Here is a 22,803-nt window from a genome sequence, read left to right as displayed (position 1 = left end):
AGGCTTAATAAATTTTAAAAGGAAGTGCAAAATTAATTGCTTTTAAAATCTGTGTTGAGCAATGCATGATAGCGCACGCCTTTAATACCCTGAGTAAAACTGCAGAGGCAGCCAGATCTCAGGTTTGGGCCAGCCTGATCTACATAGTAAGTTGCAGGCCAGCCAGGGCTACAAAGGACTCTGTCTCATGTATAACTAACTATGAAAACCTAGGTAGCAATGAAAAGCAATGTGCTTTTCACTAGAAGTTGTTCTGCCAGTCTCTGATTTGTTCTCCATGAGCATTTATTACTTTGATTTAGAAATAAAAAATTTAGTGAATAAAGAAATAGATCTGGATCTAGAGAAATTGGCTCAGAAGTTAAGAGCATTTGCTGTTCTTGGCGAGGATTGACTTTGATTCTCAGTACCCACATCAGGTGCCTCTACTGCTTGTAATTCCAGATCTAGGAAACTCCAGGAGCATCTACACTCTTGCTCATTCACATGCAGAGAGTCACACGCAAACATAGTAAAATCTTAAAAATAGAAAATTAAGTATTTCACAAAAGACTGTTGTAAAGAAATAGATTGAAGTCATATTGCAAAGAGCCTCAAATGTTAAGGTGAAGCAGTGCATGAATTTGGGAGAACTCAGAGAGGTGTTTGAGTAATCTGGTCACATAAGTGGAACTGAAGGCTTTTCAGAAAATGTTTCAAAAACAATGAACTAGACACAGGTATTATGCATAACCATACTCATTTCATTTTTCTGCATGAAAGAGTAAAAGGTTACATCTGCATGATACTATTAGCAATGAAGAAGGAAGGCTAAAAGGTCTTCCAAGCACTGTACTTGATATGTAGCTGGTATTTTAGTATATATTTATTAACTGCAGAGATCGAAGGGGGCCTGCACTTTTAGTGGCTTAATTGACCTGAGAAGAAAGGAAGGGTAACCGTCAAAGATGAGAATAGTAACTGCTGTTTATCCTGAGATCCATCCCCTGATTGGAGCCTACACTGTAGCAGTTACCCTTGATCCTGGTAGCTTGCTGCAGTCTGCTAAATACTTATCCAGGAGCTGGTCCTCCTTGTTTATGCTACATCCTTGGGAAAGGCATTGTAGTAGGTATCTGTTGTGGACTATAGGATGCAAAACTATTGTAACAGAATTAAATCACATCCTGCTTACCCAATTATAAAAATGTATACTGTTATAGAACATAGCTCTTTATGGCCATATGATTTAAGGACATAAATGATTTTATAGAATCTATAGAAACTACCTGATACATCTTAGAATCTAACCAGCAAGCTTGGCTCCAAGAGTTGAGTTTTACACTCCATTATTAATCTTTAAAATGCAATATGATGACACTTAGGGTATGGAGAAGAAAGAGAACTTATTTTATGTGTATATAATTTATGAATTGCTAAACATACAAATACTGGTTCAATGATTATCATTTTGTTGTTAGGGATGTGCTACTGAGTAAGTAAAGCAAGATATAGATGACTAGTTAAAGCCAAGCATAATGGCTCATGCCTATAAATGCAGAATTTAGGAGGCTGAGGCAAGTTCAAAGCCAGCTTAAACTTATAGTGATAACTCTATTTCAAAAACAAAGACTGCAAAGCCTAGGGGCACAAGTCTGTAGGTTCCTGTCATTACTCTTAGGTGGAAAAGCACCAAGAAAATCACAGCCTTAGGATAGTGGCAGCCTATGGGCCTTGTTTGGAAGTTCGAAAACTAGAATGGAGTCCTGAGTCTGCAGCATGCTGGCTGTGCTCTTCAGCTCTTATTTAATCTCTTTAAACTTTAGACTGCTGAGGATTCAAAGCATTTTGCCTTTAAGAGATATGCTGAATTCTCATGATGGGTGGAGCAAGGGGGTGGGGAGCGCATGAATTCTGAAATGCTTTTGCCTGATCTGGGAATTTACTCTGTATTATCATCAGCCCTCAAAATCTTTAATTGAAAAAGCCAAAGGTTTGTCATGAAACATAACTGTAATATATAAGGTGGAAAAACACCTAATGCATGTTTGATAGAAGATAAAAATATTTTCTGTATTTTCATCTAGATCTTATCTATCAGTCCTACATACTCATTTTTCTTTGGAAATTTTTTTCTTTTAATTTGGTCTTTCTCTTCCTGCTTTTCTTACTGTAACTGCTCAGAAAGAGGGTAACACCTAAGAATCAGTTAATGCTTGGTTCAATTCAAAGCCTTGACAAACAGCATTGTCATGAGATTTAAGGGAATAATGCTGTGAGATTACAAACTACATGAAAATGTTGGGGGGAAATGTTATCATTGCTAGAATTCTAAGACAGTCCGAAATGAGTAAGCTGCCAAGTAGTAGGACAGCCCTATCAAATGTGCGCCACCTCTGCCTTAGAAAGGAAAATGGAAAATATCTATTCCTTTATAGCCTAACCCTGGAGCTTTTTCTTTTTGCTGCATATTTCCAGAAATTATATTAGATATCTTGATGTAGAAGTCTTTTGTTTTGTTTTTATTCTTTTGTTGTTTTTGTTTTTGTTTTTTCTAATCTCTAATTAATTACCAGTATTATTTTTGATTGGTAGTTTATTGGTTGGTTGAATTTTATGGAACTGGTGTTGAACCTGGGGCCTCCCACATCTTAAGTAAGTGTTCTACCACTGAGCATATTGCCAGCCTTTTAAGGGTATATGAGAAAATGCTAATGGGAACGTTTAAATAAAATACTATAATCTTAAAAAGAATGAGACGAGATATGGTGGTACATGCCTCTAATCTTAGCACTCTGGGGCCTGAGGATCAGTAGGATCATGAGTTTGAGGCTGTCCCAGATTACACAGTGAGACCCTAGTTCCAAAACAAAAGTATTTGTATAACACTTTTAGATTCTTCCACCAATACTTATGTATCTAGAAAAAGCTGCATTCATAGTCAATAGAATAGAAATGACATTATTTAACAAACTTGTACTTCTGGTTTGGTTAATTTTTTTGTTGCTGTTTTTGTTTGTAACACACAGTATTATCTTGATTCATTTGTTCATCTCTATACAAATATGCAATTGAAATTCAATGTGCATGTTATATATTTTCTAGTTTCAATGCTGGGCTTTAAAGATCCTTTTTAAAACCGAATGTGGTATTGCATGCCTGTAACCCCAAGCACTGGAAAACCTAAGGCAAAGGGATTGCCTACAAATTGGAGGCCAGCCTGATCTAAAACAACCTTCCCTAAGCCCGAAGAATTTTCAGTTTTATTGTATAAAACAGTCATTTCCACCCCCGAAGGTTTAATCCATACATACAAATGTTAAATCTTTTCCTGTCCATAGTTAATAGCCCTTTCTCTCCTTTGAAGATAGAAGTAACTTAGGTATTTCAAACATAAAATTTCCTTCTACTTTTCCCACTCCTCTTTAGATGGTTTGTGAAAGATAGAAGTATGTTTACCCCACAACAGTTTCAGGTCTTCTCCCCAACAAACACGTCGTTAATATAGGGCATTTGTTCCATATGATATAATCATGGACCAGACACAATATAGTACTCTAATCTGGTATTCTCAAGTATTCTCACACACTTTTGTTCAAAACTATCTTAATTATCTCCAATAGAAAGAATGAAGACATGCAGATAATTAGTGCTAATATCATATAGAAACTGAGATGGTCTAATATTCTCTAACATTTAACTTGAAAGTATAAGTACTTATATATTTTCTGTTTACTTGAAAAGTCAGCAGAAACTAGCTTTATGTATTATTGGAGAGATTCTGATATGCTAATTAAGTTAAGATTATTTGGTTCCTACTGAGACTCGTTCTGGCTAACAATGTGTTGTCTCTTTATGTTTACCTTAACAGGAAGAAGGCAGTATCAAGGAAATTGCAATCACACATCATGTGAAGGAAGGACATGAAAAGGCAGATCCTTCCCAGTTTGAGCTTTTAAAAGTATTAGGGCAGGGGTCTTTTGGAAAGGTAAGTCATAGTTGTGTGCTATAAACAAAGATTATGGAAATTCCATAAAAGTAGAAAGAAGAGCACTAATCACAAGGCTAGGAATAGACTAGATAATGGATCCCAATATTAGATACATAGAAGAAATAGGATCTCATGTTCTATAGCACAGTAACGTGACTATAGCTAACAATTCATTGTATATTTTATTAGAAGATAAGTTTGAAGCTTCTCAGCACAAAATGTTAACATTTTGAGAGCATAAGATCTTACTATGTAACCCAGACAGGTCTTGAACATACAGTCTTCCTGCTTCAGTCTCCCAAATCCTAGGGATTATAGGCATGCACCATGACAACTGGCTATACATATTTAAAGATAAAAAAATACTAATTACTCAAATGTGGTCACTATACATTGCAAAGGTTTATCAAATTACCACATTATGCCCCATAAATAGTTATGTATCCATTAAAATATACAAGATGGGGTTGAGGGGTGATTCAGTCATTACAAGTGTTTGCTGTTCTTTTAGAACATCAGGTCTTGGTTCCCAGCACACTCACTGGGCAGCTCACAACTACCTGTAACTCCAGCTTCAAGTGCTCTGTTCTCCTCTGCGGAGATGTCCCCAGCTGTAGACATAGATAAATGTATATAGAAAATAAAAGAAAGAGATAGCTCATAAGGTTTAGATTTAAAAGTTACAAGGAGGCCTGGCGTAATGGCACTTATCTTTAATCCCAGCACTCAGGAAGACAGGAGGACCTATGTGAGTTCAAGAGCAGCCTGATCTACATAGCAACTTCCAGGACAGCCAGGACTAGAGAGAGAGAGACTACATCAAAAAACAAAAGAAAAAGTTACAAGGCAAACAGGACCTAATGTCATGAGCCTATAATCCCAGCGCTCAAGCGGTGGAGGCAGACGAATCATAGAGAATTTGAGGCTAACCTAAGGTCCATGGGACCCTATCTTAAAAAAAAATCTAAAAGGAACTGAATTCAAATTTAAAAGCTGTTTAGATTTAAAAGGACTTAGTGTCTTGGGTTTGTAATCCCAGCAACTAGGAGGACGGACGGAACAGGATATTTGTCATGTGTTTGAAGCCAGCCTAGGCTATGTAGTGAATCCAAGGCCAACTTAGACTAGAGTGAGAACCTTTCTCAAAAATAAGATTATTTTAGAGTATGTGGATGTTTTATCACATTGGAAAACAATTATTTTATAAAATGCTACCAGTCTTTTTGCCAGCAACATTTTCTTTTATATGAATAGAATTGTTCAGAACTGCAGTAGAAACCTTCATAAATCGGCAACGTTCGTACTCACTCTATCTTTTAAGACTGTCCTGTCTTGTCATCCTACTGGGGCGGGTATCTAGACATTGGTTTTATTGTGCCTGTGATAGGGAGCTTGAGCTTAGGGCTTCTGGGAGTGCCAAGCAAGCACACTGTTGCTAAAGTGCATTCGCAGCTCTCTCACTTTTTAAAAAGTTAAAAACACAAGCTATCCCCTTTATATAGTCTCCTCTCTTTGTTTTTATTGTTGCAATCATTGTTTTAAGACAGGGTCTCCCTCTAGCCCACACTAGCCTTGAACTCCCAACAGCGCTCTTGCTTCCACTTCCCAAGATGCTGCTACCACTTGATCTTTCTAGACAGAGTCTCATCAGGGAAAAAAGACATTCTGAGGTGAACACAACTTTGACAGTGCAGTGCTTCCTTACCACCTCTCTCTTAAGAAAATGTTGGAAAATGTCATGATATGTAAGCATCAAAATGGCATTAGCAGATCTGTCTTGTATATTTTATTGAAACTGTTTAGTAGCCCTTTTCTAACACTGATAATTTGTTATGGTTGTCTAACTACTTTTAAACATAGAACATACTTTTAATCTAAATATAGACTCAATAGCCAGCAGAATATAATAGTTATAAGTTTAAACCTTGGGTCAGCCAAACTGAACTCATTTTTTTCTTCTACTTCTCACTGTTACTTAATCTCTTGAAGCCCTGCTTCCCTGTTCTAGCATGTCATTAAATATGGAAGTTCGTTGATGTTGGATTCTAAACTGCTGTCTCTTTGTACTACTTGCTAATTGGTTTTCTCTGTGCTCCTGTATTAATTGTAACTCACATGCTGCTGACAACACAGATTTGTATTTCCAACCTAGATTTTTCCTCCCCCCATTTATGTCTCAAAGGCATTTTATTTTTCATAGGCATTTTATTTTATGCTTGGCGTGTCTAAGACCAAACTCATAATCTTTCCCATCCCCAAACCTATCCTATTTCAGTTTTTCTCTATCACTATGAATGGCATCCAGTGAAACAAGCCAGAAACCAGAGAGGCATTCTTAACATCTTTTCAAGTCTGCTCTTTCCTTCTCCACCCTCAATCCCCACCATGTCATACACCACCCCAGCCAATAGGATCTGTCACCAGATCCTGTTGATTTAGTAAATAATTTTGGAATCATACGATTCTATCCTCCATTACCATCTCTATAGAATATGCTGCCTCTACCTTTCTCTGGTCTAGTCACAGAGTATTGTAAGAGTTTCTTCCAAAAAATTTGTTAACCTCAATTATGTACATGAGAACTAGCAAAAAAATAATATTGCGCCCCCTTTAACTTTCCAGCTGCCTTCCTTTGTTTTTATGATAAAGACAATTTCGTTAAATCGCAGAGGAGATCCTCAGTCTGACCTCTAGCTGCCTCTAAAACACAAGATTTTATACTTTTCAGCTGTGTTCTAACCCTGTTGGCCTTTAGTCTTGGCCTAAATTTTCTTCAACTGGTTGACTCTTGCGCCTATGACTTAGAAAAGACTTCCCTGCCAGCCTCCCTGTCGCTCTCCCTGTGATACCCTCTAAGAACATTATGTACCTCTACTTTTGACACTTATTGCACTTGTTGCACTTACTCATTTGCAAAATTGCTTATTGGTTAATCTCTCTCGCTAGCCTAGAGGCACTATGAGTAGCATGATGCCTAACTTCTAATTCTGAAAAACATCAATGAGTCATAGTGCTGACCTCACAGGATTATGGTGAGAATTAAATGATATAAGGCCAAACACATAATATCTGGCATTAACAGGATTGCCTTACTGTTCAACAAACCCAAATAGATGAGTTTATTTTTATGCATTAGGTTTCAGGAAACACGATATTTAAGTTCCAAGGAATTTGAATGCTTCTCCCTTATTTTTATAAAAGTATTTTAAATGCCTCACTATAAATAGCAAACATTAAAATAGGGTGTCTTCTTTCTTACTCATCCTTAAAGGCCAGTGTAAACCAAGGAAACAGGATGACCTGTCAGAGCCTATAATAGCTGCGTGGGCAAGTGAGGACTCCTGCTGCTCTCACTGAGCTTGGCAGCTCACTGGCTTAAGGAAACAGTTAAAGAATTCCTTGAGCAGGAACCCAGAACTGGGTATCTGACCTGGATCTTCTTCCACTGTGATGCCAGGCAAATGGTTTGACTTCTTCCAAGCCCTGATTTGGGCAGCCATAAACTGGTAGGCCTGCTTCCCGAGATTGTCGTGAAGCTGTACTGCAGATGCTTCTGAAGGCACTGTGGAAATTCAGAAGTGCTAAAAGTCATTAAGACATTGATAGGGAAATCTCCTAGTTAAGGTTACCCAATTAGAATATATTTTTATTCATAGTTATTACTAGTATCTGTTTACCTTTAACATTTGAACAGCAGTCTACCTTAGAACTACCCTTATTGAAAAATGTTTTTCTCCTCCTAGATTGGCTCCCCATAATTGACTAAAAGAGATGTTAGCTGGGGCTTAGTGCTGGCAGAGAGAACACAGTACAACAGAGCACATCCTGCCTCTAGGGGTCAGATACCAGATGTGGTGATTTTCATTTGATTTCATTACTCATTGCCTTGTACTATTTTACAAAACAATAAAATTTTACCTTGTCTGAGAATCAATTAGATAAATTATTTTGAGATTTTTGTGTTGATCAGATCATTTGTGTAAGTCGTCAGATCATTGAAAGCTGACCCTAATCCTAAATCTCGATTGTAATTGCTTCTCTTCTTCCCACACATAGTAGCTGAAGAACACTGCTTTCAGTCAGGCACACATGGTGGTGGCTCATATAGAATTCTCAGCAGTTGGGAAGCTGAGGCTGGCAAATTATTCTGAGTTCCACACCAGCCAGGGCTATACAGAATAAGACCCAATCTCAAAAAACAAAACAAAACAAAAAAGGAACGCTGCTTGATTTGAAAGAATAGGTAGAGGAAATAAGTTAAAATTCAGGTTCAGAAACTGGAGAGATAACTCAGTAAGTAATGGCACTTGCTACACAGGCATTAGGCACTCAGTTCAAATCCAAAGCACCAAAAGACCCAGTGTGGCCCTGTGCATCTGTGACCAGAGCACTCTAAAGGGCAGAAACAAGAAAGTCACTAGGGCTTGCTGGCTTCTGTCTCAGAGGAATTAAGTGGAGAATGATAGAACAGGACACCGAGCATCCTTCTCTATCATGTACACACACACACACACACACACACACACACACACACACACACACACACACACTCATTCATTCTCTCTCTCTCTCTCAATTTCAGGTCTGTTTAGAGGTCTCTTTAATGCTTAGTGGAAAAGGTCAAGAATGTAATATGATGCATTGATAATGTTTGAATCAACCATATTATAGCATAAATAGAAGTTATTTAAAATACATTTTATGGGTTGGAGAGATGGTTCAGGGCTTAAGAGCACTGACTGCTCTTCCAGAGGTCCTGAGTTCAGTTCCCAGCAACCACATGGTGTCTCACAACCACCTGTGATGGGATCCGATGCCCTCTTTTGGTGTGTCCGAAGACAGCTATGGTGTACTCACATACATAAAATAAATAAATAAATCTTTTAAAAAGTCTCTTAAAGCACATCTTACTTATTTTGCCTAAACCCCACACTTTTTTCAAAATATCTTCAAATATACAGAAATTGAAGATGCTAAATAATGATTCTAGGCCTCATTCATATTTTGATGTATATGATTTGCTGGGTTAAAAGGTGAAAATGTAGTGTTTTATTAAATAGTTACATGTTTCATTAGCAATGTTTTAAATTACTCTCTCTAGCATTGACATAGATGTGTGTATACTTTTTATAGACAGAAAAGACTCTGTATCTGTAAATAAGTGTGTCAACTGAAGTTTGTCACAATATGCCTCAGTGTAAGAATTTTGATAGGGGCAACTCAGAAGGGCCCACTCCTCCCTGAGGATTCATAGACAGTTGATGTTTGCTCAGGAAGGGAGGTAAATTCTGTTTCATAGTCTAGCCACTGGTAAGTTGTCTATGCTCCCATGAGCAACCCTAATAAAACTTATTGGCTCATCATAAAAAAAAAGACATGAAAATAGATACCTTAGGAAGGGGGTGATGGTAAGAAGGTAGTGGAGAAGGTGAATACAATTTAAAAAACCTAAAGAAGCAAGAAATTGTGATGTGGGACTGGGACTATAGCTCAGCAGTAGAGTGTTTGCCTAGTTTGAATGGGACCTTAAGTTACAACCCTAGCACCCAGAAAAACTGAGCGACTCAGAAGAATTTTGTCGGGATAAAGCAGAGCCAACATTTACTGCAGTAGATGAGTGTGTGGAGTTATTCTCTAGCTGCTATGTAGTTGAGTTTTTGTCTTCCTCTGTATCTTACATGCTCCTTGGAAATGGGCAAACAACAAAATTTAAAGAAGAAACTATCCGCTTACATTGAGATATCAATCTATAACTACTGTTTGAAACTTCAGTTTGACAAACACATCTATAATATAGGGAGAGGAGAGAGAGAGAGAGAGAGAGAGAGAGAGAGAGAGAGAGAGAGAGAGAGAGAGAGAGAGAATGTGTGCATGTATGTGTGTGTAAATATATAAATGGGGTCTTGCTGTAATAAAGGAATATGGTTTATAATTCTTTGTAATGTTTATTTTCTGTTGTTTAAATATAGGTTTTCTTAGTTAAAAAAATCTCAGGCTCTGATGCTAGACAACTTTATGCCATGAAGGTATTAAAGAAGGCCACACTGAAAGGTAAGTGCTGCTGCTATGCGCCATGCTTATGGAACCTAAACGACTGAAAGGGCTCCATAGAGCTCACACGACCCTGAGGCTACTTACTAACGTTCTGAATTGGCTCTTGTTAGCAGCTTTAAATTTAGACTGGCTTTCAGGGACTTTTTCCTACTGGACCAAGAGTCATATTACTGTTAAGAGCACGACTTGCCGTGTTGGAAAGATGGACTGTGAATTCACCTTGGGCTTTAGGCAAGTAGAGGTAGAAAACATTACAATTGGGTTTGGTTCATTTTCAAATAATTAGTTGAATATTTTTTGAAATGTACTAAATACCTAGATGCAAAATAGCTTTAAATTTTTAGTATTTTCTCATCCTGAGCTGTGGTCTCCAAACAAGTTTCTGATTCTGATTTTTTTAAAAAAAAAAAAAACATGTAATATAGGATGTGAGTCTACTAGGTAAAGAGACACTTAGAAGAGATAACACATAGACTTTAAATACTTCAATCTTCCTTTTATTTACTAGTACTGCTTATTTTGCCACATCTCTAGTTGAGATATTCATTCCTAATGCCAGGGAGCAGTATGTCTTAAATATACATGTAATTCATAAATCATTAAAATACCCAAGAAAATTTCTGTATTGATCATTTATTATTTCTGGTGTTCCCAGTCATTTAGTATAGATATAATGCTGAGAAATTTCACCAAGTTCTAGGAAAACAATCATCCTTTGCTTTCCCTTTTTTTTTGTTCTTTTTATTTACAGCAGTGATAAGTTGGAAAAATAATGCAAATACAAATACTAAAATATATATTAAATTCATTACATGTCACAAATATTGAGTTCCTGCTGTTCTGTATGCTAAAGCTAGTAAGTACAACAGTGGGAATTGGAAATAATGGTTTCACAAGTTATTTTTAAATATTTGAGAAACTATTAGTCTAAATTCTGAATCTTATACCATACCAGACTTCATCCTACCTAAATTTCATAATTATTTAACATAAAAAACATCAGAAGGAGATGTACAAATTTCTACAAGCAAATTGACAATAAAAACTTTAGGGACTGCAGAGAGGACTCAGTGGTTAAGACTAGTAGCTACCCTCGCAGAGGATTTGGGTTCTATTCCCACCACCCACGTGGTGGCTCACAAGTATTGTAACTCCAGTCCTAGGAGATCTGATAACCTTTCTATTTCTTAGATATCAGGTGTACATGTGGTACCCAGACATACATACAAAATTTTGATGTGCACATAGATATTTTTAATTAACCTTTCATATAATATAAAATAGTCTGAATAGGGAACAGAAAAAAACTAGGCCTCAAATATTATATTAATATATGAAGTAGAGGTACTAGGGTGATAGATTAGTTTGTAAGCACTTACTGGGAAAGTATAAGGACCCAAGTTCGGATTCCAGCACCTACACAGAAGCCCAATATGACCACATACATGCCCTGTAACCTTAGCAGTTGGGACAGAGACTGTACAATGTCTTGTTCTTTAGGTGGTTCAGGGAAAGTTCCCGTATTAAGAGAATGGTATAGCAGGACACCTGACATCCTCCTCTGGCCTACAAGCATGCATAGGCACACACACAAACAAACACACGACATGCACACATACACACACGCACCCATACACATACACATGTATGTGCATGTAGCACACATATATATCATATATATACACACTCTTACATAGAAAAAAGTACAAATGCAGAGTTGTCTAAGATGCTCCTACTTGCTAAATCTGGGAAAGTTTGACCACTACAATAATTAATAATAGTAATAATTTATAGCTTATTAAAGAATAATCTGTAGTTAATCCCTAAACTAATGAAGAAAGGAAATCTCTTGCAGTAAAATTGCAGTTCGTAAATGGAAAACTAATGGGAAAGATAGTTTATAAGACATACTATTACAACCTATGTAAAAGACTTTGAGTAAAGGTTACTAAGGAAGATAAATCTTTTAAGGAGGGGTTAGGGAAAGGGTTCAGGGATTAAACATGCTGGATGCACTTCCACAGGACCCAGGTTCAATTACCACAGAGTCTGCTGTCCACGTCTGACCTTTGTAGGCACTAAGCACAAACAAGCGATGCAGAGAAGAACAAGCAGGCAAAAGACCTATACACATTAAAAACAATAAAATAATATTTTTTAAATCTTTGGGGAAACAACTTAATGACTTAAAATAGAATACATATTAAATAATATGCATATTTAAATGCATACTGAATAATAATGAGTTATTTCATATGATGGCAGCATCATTAGAAAGCAGTTTTGAAATAAGTACAGTTGTTACTAATACTGCTGAATTAACCTAAGGAAATAGTATCACAAAATGAGTTTCTGCACTTGAAAATATTCACAGAAAGATTCATAGTTATAGATATTAAAAATGAATGTTTGGAAAATTGTAGTATCATGCTTAATAGAAGATATGATTAAAATAAATGTTGGAAGAGCTCTGCTCACTTCTAGTAGCTAAAAGACAACTCAACCACTGTCTGTAACTCTAGTTCCAAGGGATTCGATTGCCCTCTTCTGGCCTCCACAAGAACTGCATGAATCTGGGACAGGCATTCAGACAAAGCACTCACACACACAGGCATTCAGACAAAGCACACACACACACACACACACACACACACACACACACAAAAAAAATGTTTGCTAGTTCTTTGTATGTAAGCAACTTTTCCTCTCCAAAAGTCTGTAGATAAAATCTTTATCCCTGTGTCTTGAAATTTATGGAGTACTATCTTTCGATGTGTAGTGTAAAATTTCATCATACCATATGTGGGATGTTTCCTTTGAAACTAGGAACTAATATTTCCCAGTTGTATGAAAGTTTTTTGTTATGTATTCTTTATTTTGTAACACTTAGTCTTTGTGAATGTTGTGCTTCCTGGGTGGTTTCCTAAGTTTTATTATTTTCATCCTTTCTGGAGTTTTGGCTTTTGTTTTGTTTTGATATTTAATTTTATCTTTTCTAGGAAACTTCAAGCAAAACTTATGTTAATAATTGCTCCAAAAAACAAAATTAATGATGTTGGTAATTCAGAGATGCCAAAGAGAATCCATAAAGTACTTTTAAGTGAAACGTTAACATGAGAACACATTCAAGGAACTTTAATTTTTTGATCTTTTGCTGTGTCTAATGTGTAAATTGGATTTTTTTCATAGATCTGTATCTGTAGGGTTGGTATTTTATTGATTATAGGTATTCATGAAGAGTCTCAAAATTTAAACAAAATGTGATAACCATAATTCTAGATTATAGGATGATTTTTTTATGTAAAGAAGGGGAACCAGGTTAGTGCTACTATAGTTGTGTGTGACAAAACAAAGGAATTTGTTGATGACACATACAAAGCTCACTCCATGACCAAGGTAACTCATAAGCTGTAGTTCTTCATTCCTAAATGAGTCTTCTTTTGTTGAGCATGGGGGTGCCTTCCTGTAATTCCAGACCTCAGGAGGTAGAGGAAAGTATCTCCAGTTCAAGGCTACCACAGGCTACGTAATATAACCTTGACTAAAAAGGAGGAAAACAAAAAGCTTTTCCTTGTGGAAGAAGAATGGAAAGGGTGCATACTATGCATATGTTGGTCTTACTACTCATTAGGCAGAGGAGTGGTATTTAAATGATTATGAACTTTGTTTACTCTAAGAGCTAGAATTTTAGAATTAAACTTTAATGGGAACTAATCACAAATGATATAGCCAACCATAATTAAAGGAAAAAGACTTAGACCAGACTAGAATAGAATTATCAACCAGCCATTATGATAAGGTTTGTTCACATAAAAATAAACAGGATGTTAGATACAATATGGATGACAAGTTAGTGAATCATAGATTGATAATTAATTTGATACACTAGCTGAATGTTTCAATTAAAAGGCAGAGCTGCATAGCCAACAAGAGGAATTGATTCCTATACCTGACTCATTAATTTCGGTTGGGTGGAAGATAGGATGGAGAAAGCAATGATTATTGTTGTTGTTGTTGTTGTTGTTACATGTTTATTTCATGTGTGGAATGGGGGCTGGCCCAGGAGTCAAGTGCAGAAGTCAGCAGATGACTTGCTAGAGTTGGTTCTCTCCATGCACTGTGTGGTTCCCAGTAATCAAAGGGAGGCTGTCAGGCTTAGCTGTAAGCACCGTTGCCCACTAAGTCATCTCTACCTGGCTCGAAGTGTTTGGTTTTCCCCAGGAAGCTTACAGCTGTTTTTTTTTAATTATCTCTGGTTCCATTAAATTGAGAATAAAACTAACTTAAGTTTCATCTTGCCTCCCCCACCCCATCTTTCTTTTTTGTCTAAATCAGTAACATAAATGTTGAAAGTTTTTGTTGTTTTGATTTGGTTTGGTTTTTTGAGACAAGAGTCTGGTGTAACCCAGGCTGGTCACCACAGAACTGAAAGTAACTTTGAACACCTAATGCTTCTGCCCCCACCTCTGAAATACTGTGATTACAGACACATACCACTATATCTGACTTTCATAATGTTTTCTGATCATTTATTAAGTTCTCACCCCTCCCCCTATATTCTGAGCCCTTGGATGTACTTCTTGCTCTAATGCCTAGCTTATAGGCTTTGCTCAGGAAATGTTTGTTTCTGGAAAAGAGTTTTGCCACAAACCCAAATTCTTCCCAACATTTCAATTTATCATGAATCTGAGTCTTCCTTGAGTTAGCTCCCCTGTAGTGAACCTCTGTTTCCACACTGATGTAGCTCCTTTCAAGACACCATTTACACTTTCATGTCTGTCAGGTGTCGGTACTCATCTATACTTGGTCTCTTTTAGAACTCATCCACTGGGGGAGTCTTAAAGCTTGTATCCTAACCATGCCTCTTCTAGACTTACAGTCTTCCTATACAAGTAAAACTGATCTTGCTTTTCTCTGAAGTCCTGTAATACTTACCATTGGTAATAAACTTCTCCTTAATCATATTCACACTACTGCTTTTTGATATAATGATAGCGACCATTACTTAAATACCTCTTACACTAGGCTTTGGTTATTAACCTTACCCAAGTGATCACAAATTCTTCAACAGAACAATCAAATTACCCAGTTTTATACCTGAAAGATAACTGATGTTCCAGAGAGTTTAAATAAGTAACTGACTCATGAGAATACAAATTCGAATCCATATCTTTCTAATTTAAAAAAAGAAAAACAAAACTTTGGTCTTTTACCTGTACAATATTTCTAATCTACCCTTCCTCCCTTTTTTTTCTCCCTCCCTCAAAATAGACCTCTTTTTATATACCACATTTTATCAATCAATCCTTTAAAAAGTCTGCTACATTTTATAGAAACTTAATGAACATTTATTGAGGTGATACGGTTAGTAGAAGTACTGAAACTTAATTCAGGTTTTTGTTTTAATATTTCATAAAATGTCTTATTTTTAAAGAAATCTTGTGCTTTCTTTTTAACCATTTTCCACAACTCCCACTAAAATGCTTCTAAACCCAATACCTAATATGTCTTATATATTTTTAACTTAAAGTATAGAGTTTTTAAATACACAGTTGCTTTTGATTATATAATATAGTAAAAGTTATTTTTACAGATTTTAAAAATTCAGCAGCAATAAAAATTCATGTTTTATGCACATAAGAAAATTTGAATTTAAAATGGGATCTAAAATAATTTATTTTAATATTATCTTTAAAAATACTTATATTGTATCATGTGTGCAATCTTTTCTAGTTCGAGACCGTGTTCGGACAAAAATGGAACGTGATATCTTGGTAGAAGTCAATCATCCTTTCATTGTCAAATTGCATTATGGTAAGTTCTGAACCACCTCTCTCTCGTCCCTTTCCCTTGATTCTCTCACCCTCTGAATATATTCAGATGTACTGAAATATAGATATATAACACTGCAGCAGAATTTTATATTCCTTTTATGTCGGCCCAAACTGAAGATAAGAAAGAGGTCCAGTATCAGCATCCTAAAAATGCTACCACCTACCTTTCTCTGAAAGCCCAGTGTTACTTCTCAGTGTGTCGAAGGGTAAAATCCATATACTAGATTGAAAATAACCAACCCATGCTGTGGCATAGTTTTGTATTTTAGTTCATGGTTAAAGAAATCTTTCTGAATAAATAAAACAATAGAAAAAGAAAAAAAGAAATCTTTCCATCGTGAGTTTTTCTTATAGATAACATCTTTAAAGTGGTAGCATTCTTGAGGGATTCTTGCCTGTAGAAAACTTTGGTCCATATAAAGACACTGTATTTGACATTTTCTCATGGAAATGATGAGAATCATTATTTTCTTCTGGGTAGAACTAAGCATGTAGAAATAAGCTCAGATTTCTGGTATCACTCATTCGCTAAAAATATTTATTTGTGAATGAATTGACTTAATATAAGCCACAAAATTAAACTACAATGATTTAAACAGAAATTGTGTTTCTTCATTCAGCTTTTCAAACTGAAGGGAAGTTGTATCTTATTTTGGATTTTCTCAGGGGAGGAGATTTGTTTACACGCTTATCCAAAGAGGTATATAATTGTCTATTTTTAAATTTATTTCTACTCATTCTATTTCAATTAAAACTTTGTTGTCTCAATATTGCATGTGTCATAATTTCTCTTGTAGCACAAAATTCTTTGATTCAAGAAACTGAGTCAGAAAGAATTATTTCCCTATCTCTTGAATTTATACTGAAAGCAATGCTTTACATGAAAAACTTAACCTTGACTCTGCTGCTTTCATGTTTTTCAGAATTGATAATACAACAATAACTATCTTTAATCTTTGGTACTGTCAATTGAGCATTTATTTTCACATTCGTTATTCATTTCTAAAATGTTAATATGCTAAAAAAAATTTTGGCTACAGGAGGGCATAGTTAACATTTAGCATATGACTATACTTCGCTGATTAAATTGTTTTTCAAATTTCTTTTATGAGTAAATTATAACCAAATCTATATCTGATTAATGTATTTACAAATTGTTTGAATAGTTAAAGTCTTATGTATGTAGAACCTTACATAAAAATCATAGACTTAAAAAGAAAATAAAGTTAGAAATATTATTTTGTTTTAGGTGATGTTCACAGAGGAAGATGTCAAATTCTACTTGGCTGAACTTGCACTTGCTTTAGACCATCTGCATAGCCTGGGAATAATCTATAGAGACTTAAAACCAGAAAAGTAAGGAGCCATGCTATTAAGATGAATTCAATGTGATACAGTTGTAAAGGAGATCATAAAATGTAGTAATAACTTCATAGATCCCACAGCACTTCATTATAGTACTGTGCTTTGCAAGTCTGCTAACACTGTATGATCTTAAACTTTTAAACTATTACTAAACAACTCTATTAACCGATTTTAATTTACTTTGTTTGTTTTGAGACAGGGTCCAACTCTATACCCTTGGCTGTCCTGGAATTCAGTATGTAGACCAGGCTGGCCTCGAACTCAGACCTCTGCCTATCTTGCCTCCTGGGTGTTGGGATTAAAGGAGTGCACTATCACTGCCCAGCTTTCTCGATTTTCATTTACATTCTTTGATTTTTAATGAGCTTAAAGTCTATTGGTTGGCAGTTTGTACTTATGGATTTTCTATTCACAGCTTCAACTTTTTTTTGAACGTCATTTTTCTCATTGACTTAAAAGAAAATTTTATAAATTAAAAAGGGTTTTAAATTACCTTCAATTCTTTATTTTGTGTGGGCATGCACATACACAGTGGTGAACATGTGGAAATCGGAGGACAACCAACAACAATTAGTTTTCCCTTCTACCATGCATGTCCGGAGGATTAAGGTCACATCGGTGGCAAGTACTTCTAACCACTGAGTCCTGTTGCCAGCTCCAAACTAAGAATTCTAGACATTTGTCCAGGAACAGTTGAACATTCACATGCATAGTCACGTCTCTTAGGAAAACCGAGGCAGGAGTTTCTAGATCTGATGCCAGTCTAGAAATGTATTGAGATCCTCATCACAAAAAAGGAATAAAAGAACTTTAACTGTTTCATATATATTACAAATCTTCTCATTATAAATGTATTTACATTGTTTTAATATATACACATTTTTTCCCTCATTGGACCAACTAATCTTTTGTAGTTTCTCTCAAGATTTTATTAGTAGAAGAATTTTTCCCAATCTCATGATGATATTTTTCTTCTAATTGTCCTGTTTCTTTCTTTTACTTAGCTTTGTGAAGAATGGTATAAAGCTAAACCTTTCTCGAAAATGCTGTTTATTGAAAATTTCTTCTTAGCCAGGCCTGGTGATGCATGCCTTTATTCCCAGCACTTGGGAGACAGAATAGGGTGGATCTGTGGGGTCAACCTGGTCTACATAGAAAGTTCTAGGGCAATCAGGACTACATAGAGAGACCTCTGTCTCAAAGAAAAAGAAAAAGAAATTCTATTCTTAAGTTTTCAATTTTTTAAATGTGAATTTAGCAACTTTCCACAGTTCTTATAGTGGCATTCATCAAGAAGCTGATATTTCATATAATATGCATACAGGATTTGTTTTGTTTTTCTTTTTCCAATATATAAAGAATAATTTTAAACAGCTTTTGTGAAGTGAGAGCCACGTGTCATTTAATTCATCCATTATAACTTTGTAAGTTAGCCAAGCACATTAGTACATACCTGTACACCTAGGACTCAGAAAATAAAGTGAGAAAATCACTTGAGTCCAACTGTTCATGACCTGCCTGTATGACATAGCCAAGATTCATCTCAAAAAATAAAGCATCTTTAGCTGGAAGTTGGCTCAGCAGTTAAAAGTACTTGGAGTTCTTATAGAAGACCTGGACTTGATTCCCATCACCCACCCGGAGGCTCACAACCATCTGTAACTCCAGTCCCAGAGGATCCAGTGGACTAGTCTAGTCTCCATGTGCACCAGGCATGTACATGGTGCACATACACAGATGCAAGCAAAATACTCATATACATAAAATAATAAAATAAATAAATCTGTAATCCCAGCACTTGGCAGGTTGAACGCAAGTGAGATATTGATACTGTCTCAAAAAAAGAGAGTCTAGATTGAATATGTACTTCATATCCAGTATGTATGGACAAGAAGATTTAGGCAGAAAAACATTAAAGCACCTTGAAAAAGTATAGCTTGTTTAATTGTTTTCTTAATCGTTACTCATGGCCAAAAGCAACTATTCAGAGTGAATATGGTCAGCTGACAGTTGAGTCATTTCCATTTCAGTTTCTGTATGTCTTTGTGTAGAGTGCTTTAAAGACATTTTCTGACTTTCTTTTCTTGCAGCATACTTCTTGATGAAGAAGGTCACATCAAGTTAACTGGTAAAAATCTTCATTTTATTAAAATATTCTCTCCAATATTTCCTTTAAGGTTGATTATGACCAGAGTTTTGACTAGCAACTATTAAATTTTAAGTTAGCATTTCTAAATATAAATAAGTATTGGAATTCAGAGTTTAAATTTTATGTAAAATACTTTGAGTATTTATTAATTCAAAGTTGATTTTGGCAGATTTTGGCTTAAGTAAGGAATCTATTGACCACGAGAAGAAGGCGTATTCCTTTTGTGGCACTGTGGAATACATGGCTCCAGAAGTAGTTAATCGTAGAGGTCATACTCAAAGTGCTGACTGGTGGTCTTTTGGTGTGTTGATGGTAAGATTTGAATTTCTGATTTTTAGAGGGTGGAAGTTGTTATTTTGTTCTTTTAAATGAGATCTGGCAGGGTATATATGAGGGGGGTGTGGAAGTACTTCGGTTTTCAGTATTTTCTATTATAAACCCTAAATAACCAAATCAAATGATTGCCTGAAGGGTAGGACTAGGGAACATATTGGTTGCTCCTATCTCATCCTAATTCAAAAAGTCCCAAAATAGATTTCCTTTGCTTCTCTTTTGACATATGTGTCCAACTTGCAGTCCATGGGCTGCATGTACCCCAGAATATGTATGAATACAGCCCAATACAAAATCATTAACTTACCTAAAACATTATGAGAATAGGGTTCGGGAGGTGTTACTTATTGACTTGATTTTTTGTTTCTCAAAGCATGAGCTTTATAAATGACAACACTGTGTCACAGTGTCATCAGGTTAGACAAACCTGAAGGCAGTAATAATGTTTATTCTGTGTAAAAGCCTCTTAGCCTTCTAAAAGCCTAATAGAAATCAGCAGTCTGTTAAACTAGTCACATATTTACATTTTTCAAATACCATTTAAAATATGGTTGATTTCTGCAGAATTGTATAGTTATTTGTTTTGTGAATTATCAAAAAGTTGGATAGAAACTTAATGCTTATTTTAAAAACAAATAATGTTTATTGTAAAAAACTATATTTAATGTATTTGGTACAGTTGGCATATTCAGTAACACTATAATAGAATGATTTTATGCAGTTTTAAACAAAGGAAGAAAATGTCTTTCTATATATAACTATTTTAACCTCTGGTCTTGAAACTTTATACTTCTTGGCTAATACCTGTTTTACCTTTCTGTAGTTTGAAATGCTCACTGGTACACTACCTTTCCAAGGAAAAGATCGTAAAGAAACAATGACTATGATTCTTAAGTAAGTACTCCTAAATGATGTTTTGGTGAGGTTTTAAAATTCAAACCAAGGATAATAAATATATATTAATTAATGATTAATATACATATGCCTTTGTCTGATTACCCTACTCCTAGGCATATACTTAATGTTTATGTGACAGTGTACTCAAAATATAAATGTAAAGATGTTCAGAACAATGTTATTGGTAATAGTGGACATTGTACTAGCAATAATAGAGCAGATTATGATAATAATATTCATCCAGTTGAGTCTGTTACAGTCCTCTGTGTTGTATTTCTTTATCCAGTATTATACAAGTATAAAATGATTGGTTTTTGTTTGTATTTTGAGACAAAGTCTCACTGTGCCACCCAGTCTAGTCATGAATTCATGATTGTTCAGTCTGCTCCTTCTCAGTACTGATATCTACATACATGTACCACTATGCCTGACTAAAACAAGGCAGGCTCAGTCCTTTGTATGAACATAGTATGCCATATAGCAAAGAGAATGGACGTGCCATAATTGTATGCAAAAATTTGGATGTCTTACAAGAAAGTTGAATAAATAAGGCTTAGAACCAAAAAAATCAATCCTATGATTCTATTTATAAAGCTGACAAAGTAGCAAAACGAAAGCATATTTTAAGGTTTTTAATCAAATGGTAAAAGTAGAGACAAAACAAGAAAAAGTTGATTATGTTAGATGCTAGTTTCTGGCAATGCTATCATTCTTGGCCAGACGGCTATTTATTGAGCTGTGTACTTTGGGTGAGCACTTGTTTGTTTTGACAGGTTTTTGACATGGTATTCTGCACAATAAAAAGGTTAAAAGGTACATATTACATATTACATAAATGAGTGTTCACTGAACTCACACTATCAAAATTTCATTGCGTATCCTACAGTTTCAACTAGCCCTCTCTCTAGTGTTTAAAAAAAAAAGCCAATCCCTTTCTTTGACCTGCTTTCCTTTCAAGTCACTGCTTCATCTTTTTTCATCCTTTCAACAAAGCCTCTTTTTGGGGGATTTTTGTTATCATTTTTCAGCTTCTTTTATTCCACAGCCTATTTGTTCATACATACCTAGCACTTGACAAAAACTGGTCTTCGTTTCACTGTGATTGGCCTTCTAGTGGCTAAGTCGTGACAGGTTGTCAGAAGGGAATCCTTTTGTTCACTCATATGAACTCAACAAGTAATAGAGTAGGTACTTGCTACAATACTGGGAGTGTAGAATGAACAATACTGAAAAGATCTTCAGTGTCTCGTACCTTCTGTTCTTGTGGAGAATAGAATTGATGCTTAAATAAAGATAATGTCCGCTGCTGTGCAGTATTATCTTAGGGTGGACTTATTATGTTAGTGACCAGTGTGAAGGAAAAATAAGAAGATAGGATTAAGGAAAGTTTCTCCAGGGAGTATATGACACTATTCCAACCTTTCCTTCAATAAACATTTCTTTGTATCCTATTTTCCAAACTAGAAACCTGTCTCTTCCTTCCTTCATGTCCAGATGTTCTGATTTTATCTTAGAATCATTTCATTGTTCTAGATCTTCCTCTGCAGTGCACTGCTCACAGTATTCAAGTCATGGGAAAATAGCTCACACTCTTGATCCACACTCCTAAGTATACCCTCTTTCCATCCCAGATTGTTCTCTTCTGTCCTAGGAGTTATCATCTTAAATAAGTGATGCTAGACCACCTTTTCAAGACTGCTGTCATACCTTAGTTACTGAATACAACAGTGCTTTTTGGTTTTTTCTCAAACGCGTGCCCTGATTCTATAATAAATAGTAACCTCTCAAAAGGGGTGTGCTAGAGTTAGATATTTAGAAAATGACTTATTTATTTTGGATTTTTAGCCTTTTAAATTTTAGATCCCAATCCCTGCCCTTCCCCAATTCCTCCCTCACAGAGTCCTTCCCCCATCACCCCCCTTCTGTAAGAGGGTTCCCCCCCCCTCCGGTATCTGCCCAACCTGATGCACCAAGTCTCTGTAGGGTTAGGCACATCCTCTCCCATTTAGGCCAAACAAGACAGCCCAGCTAGAATAATGTACAGGCAACAGCTTTAGGGACAGTCCCCACTCTAATTGTTGGGTGACCCACATGGAGACTGAGCTACACATCTGCTACATATGTGCCAGGGAGCTTCAGCCTAGCCTGTGTATGCTCTTTGGTTGGTGGCTCAGTCTCTGGGAGTTCCCAGGGGTTCAGGT

The 22,803-nt window shown here is 35.8% G+C and overlaps 1 protein-coding gene across 5 annotated transcripts in view; it reads left to right on the top strand.

Moving 5' to 3' along the window:
• Rps6ka3 (ribosomal protein S6 kinase A3) overlaps positions 1–22,803 on the top strand; it is a 106,097-nt gene that overhangs the window by 49,203 nt on the left and 34,091 nt on the right. For all 5 annotated transcript variants that reach the window (XM_032890189.1, XM_032890193.1, XM_032890191.1 and 2 more), the window contains 8 exons: positions 3,851–3,967; positions 9,940–10,021; positions 15,758–15,838; positions 16,479–16,558; positions 17,108–17,214; positions 19,314–19,351; positions 19,542–19,684; positions 20,529–20,599. In XM_032890189.1, the coding sequence (XP_032746080.1) occupies positions 3,851–3,967; positions 9,940–10,021; positions 15,758–15,838; positions 16,479–16,558; positions 17,108–17,214; positions 19,314–19,351; positions 19,542–19,684; positions 20,529–20,599 (719 nt within the window). The remainder of the gene's footprint in view (positions 1–3,850; positions 3,968–9,939; positions 10,022–15,757; positions 15,839–16,478; positions 16,559–17,107; positions 17,215–19,313; positions 19,352–19,541; positions 19,685–20,528; positions 20,600–22,803) is intronic.

Source organism: Rattus rattus, chromosome X (assembly GCF_011064425.1).
Source record: "Rattus rattus isolate New Zealand chromosome X, Rrattus_CSIRO_v1, whole genome shotgun sequence".
Classification (NCBI taxonomy): Eukaryota; Metazoa; Chordata; class Mammalia; order Rodentia; family Muridae; genus Rattus; species Rattus rattus.
Note: the sequence above shows the minus strand (reverse complement) of the source record. Positions and strands in the feature narration are given on the sequence as shown.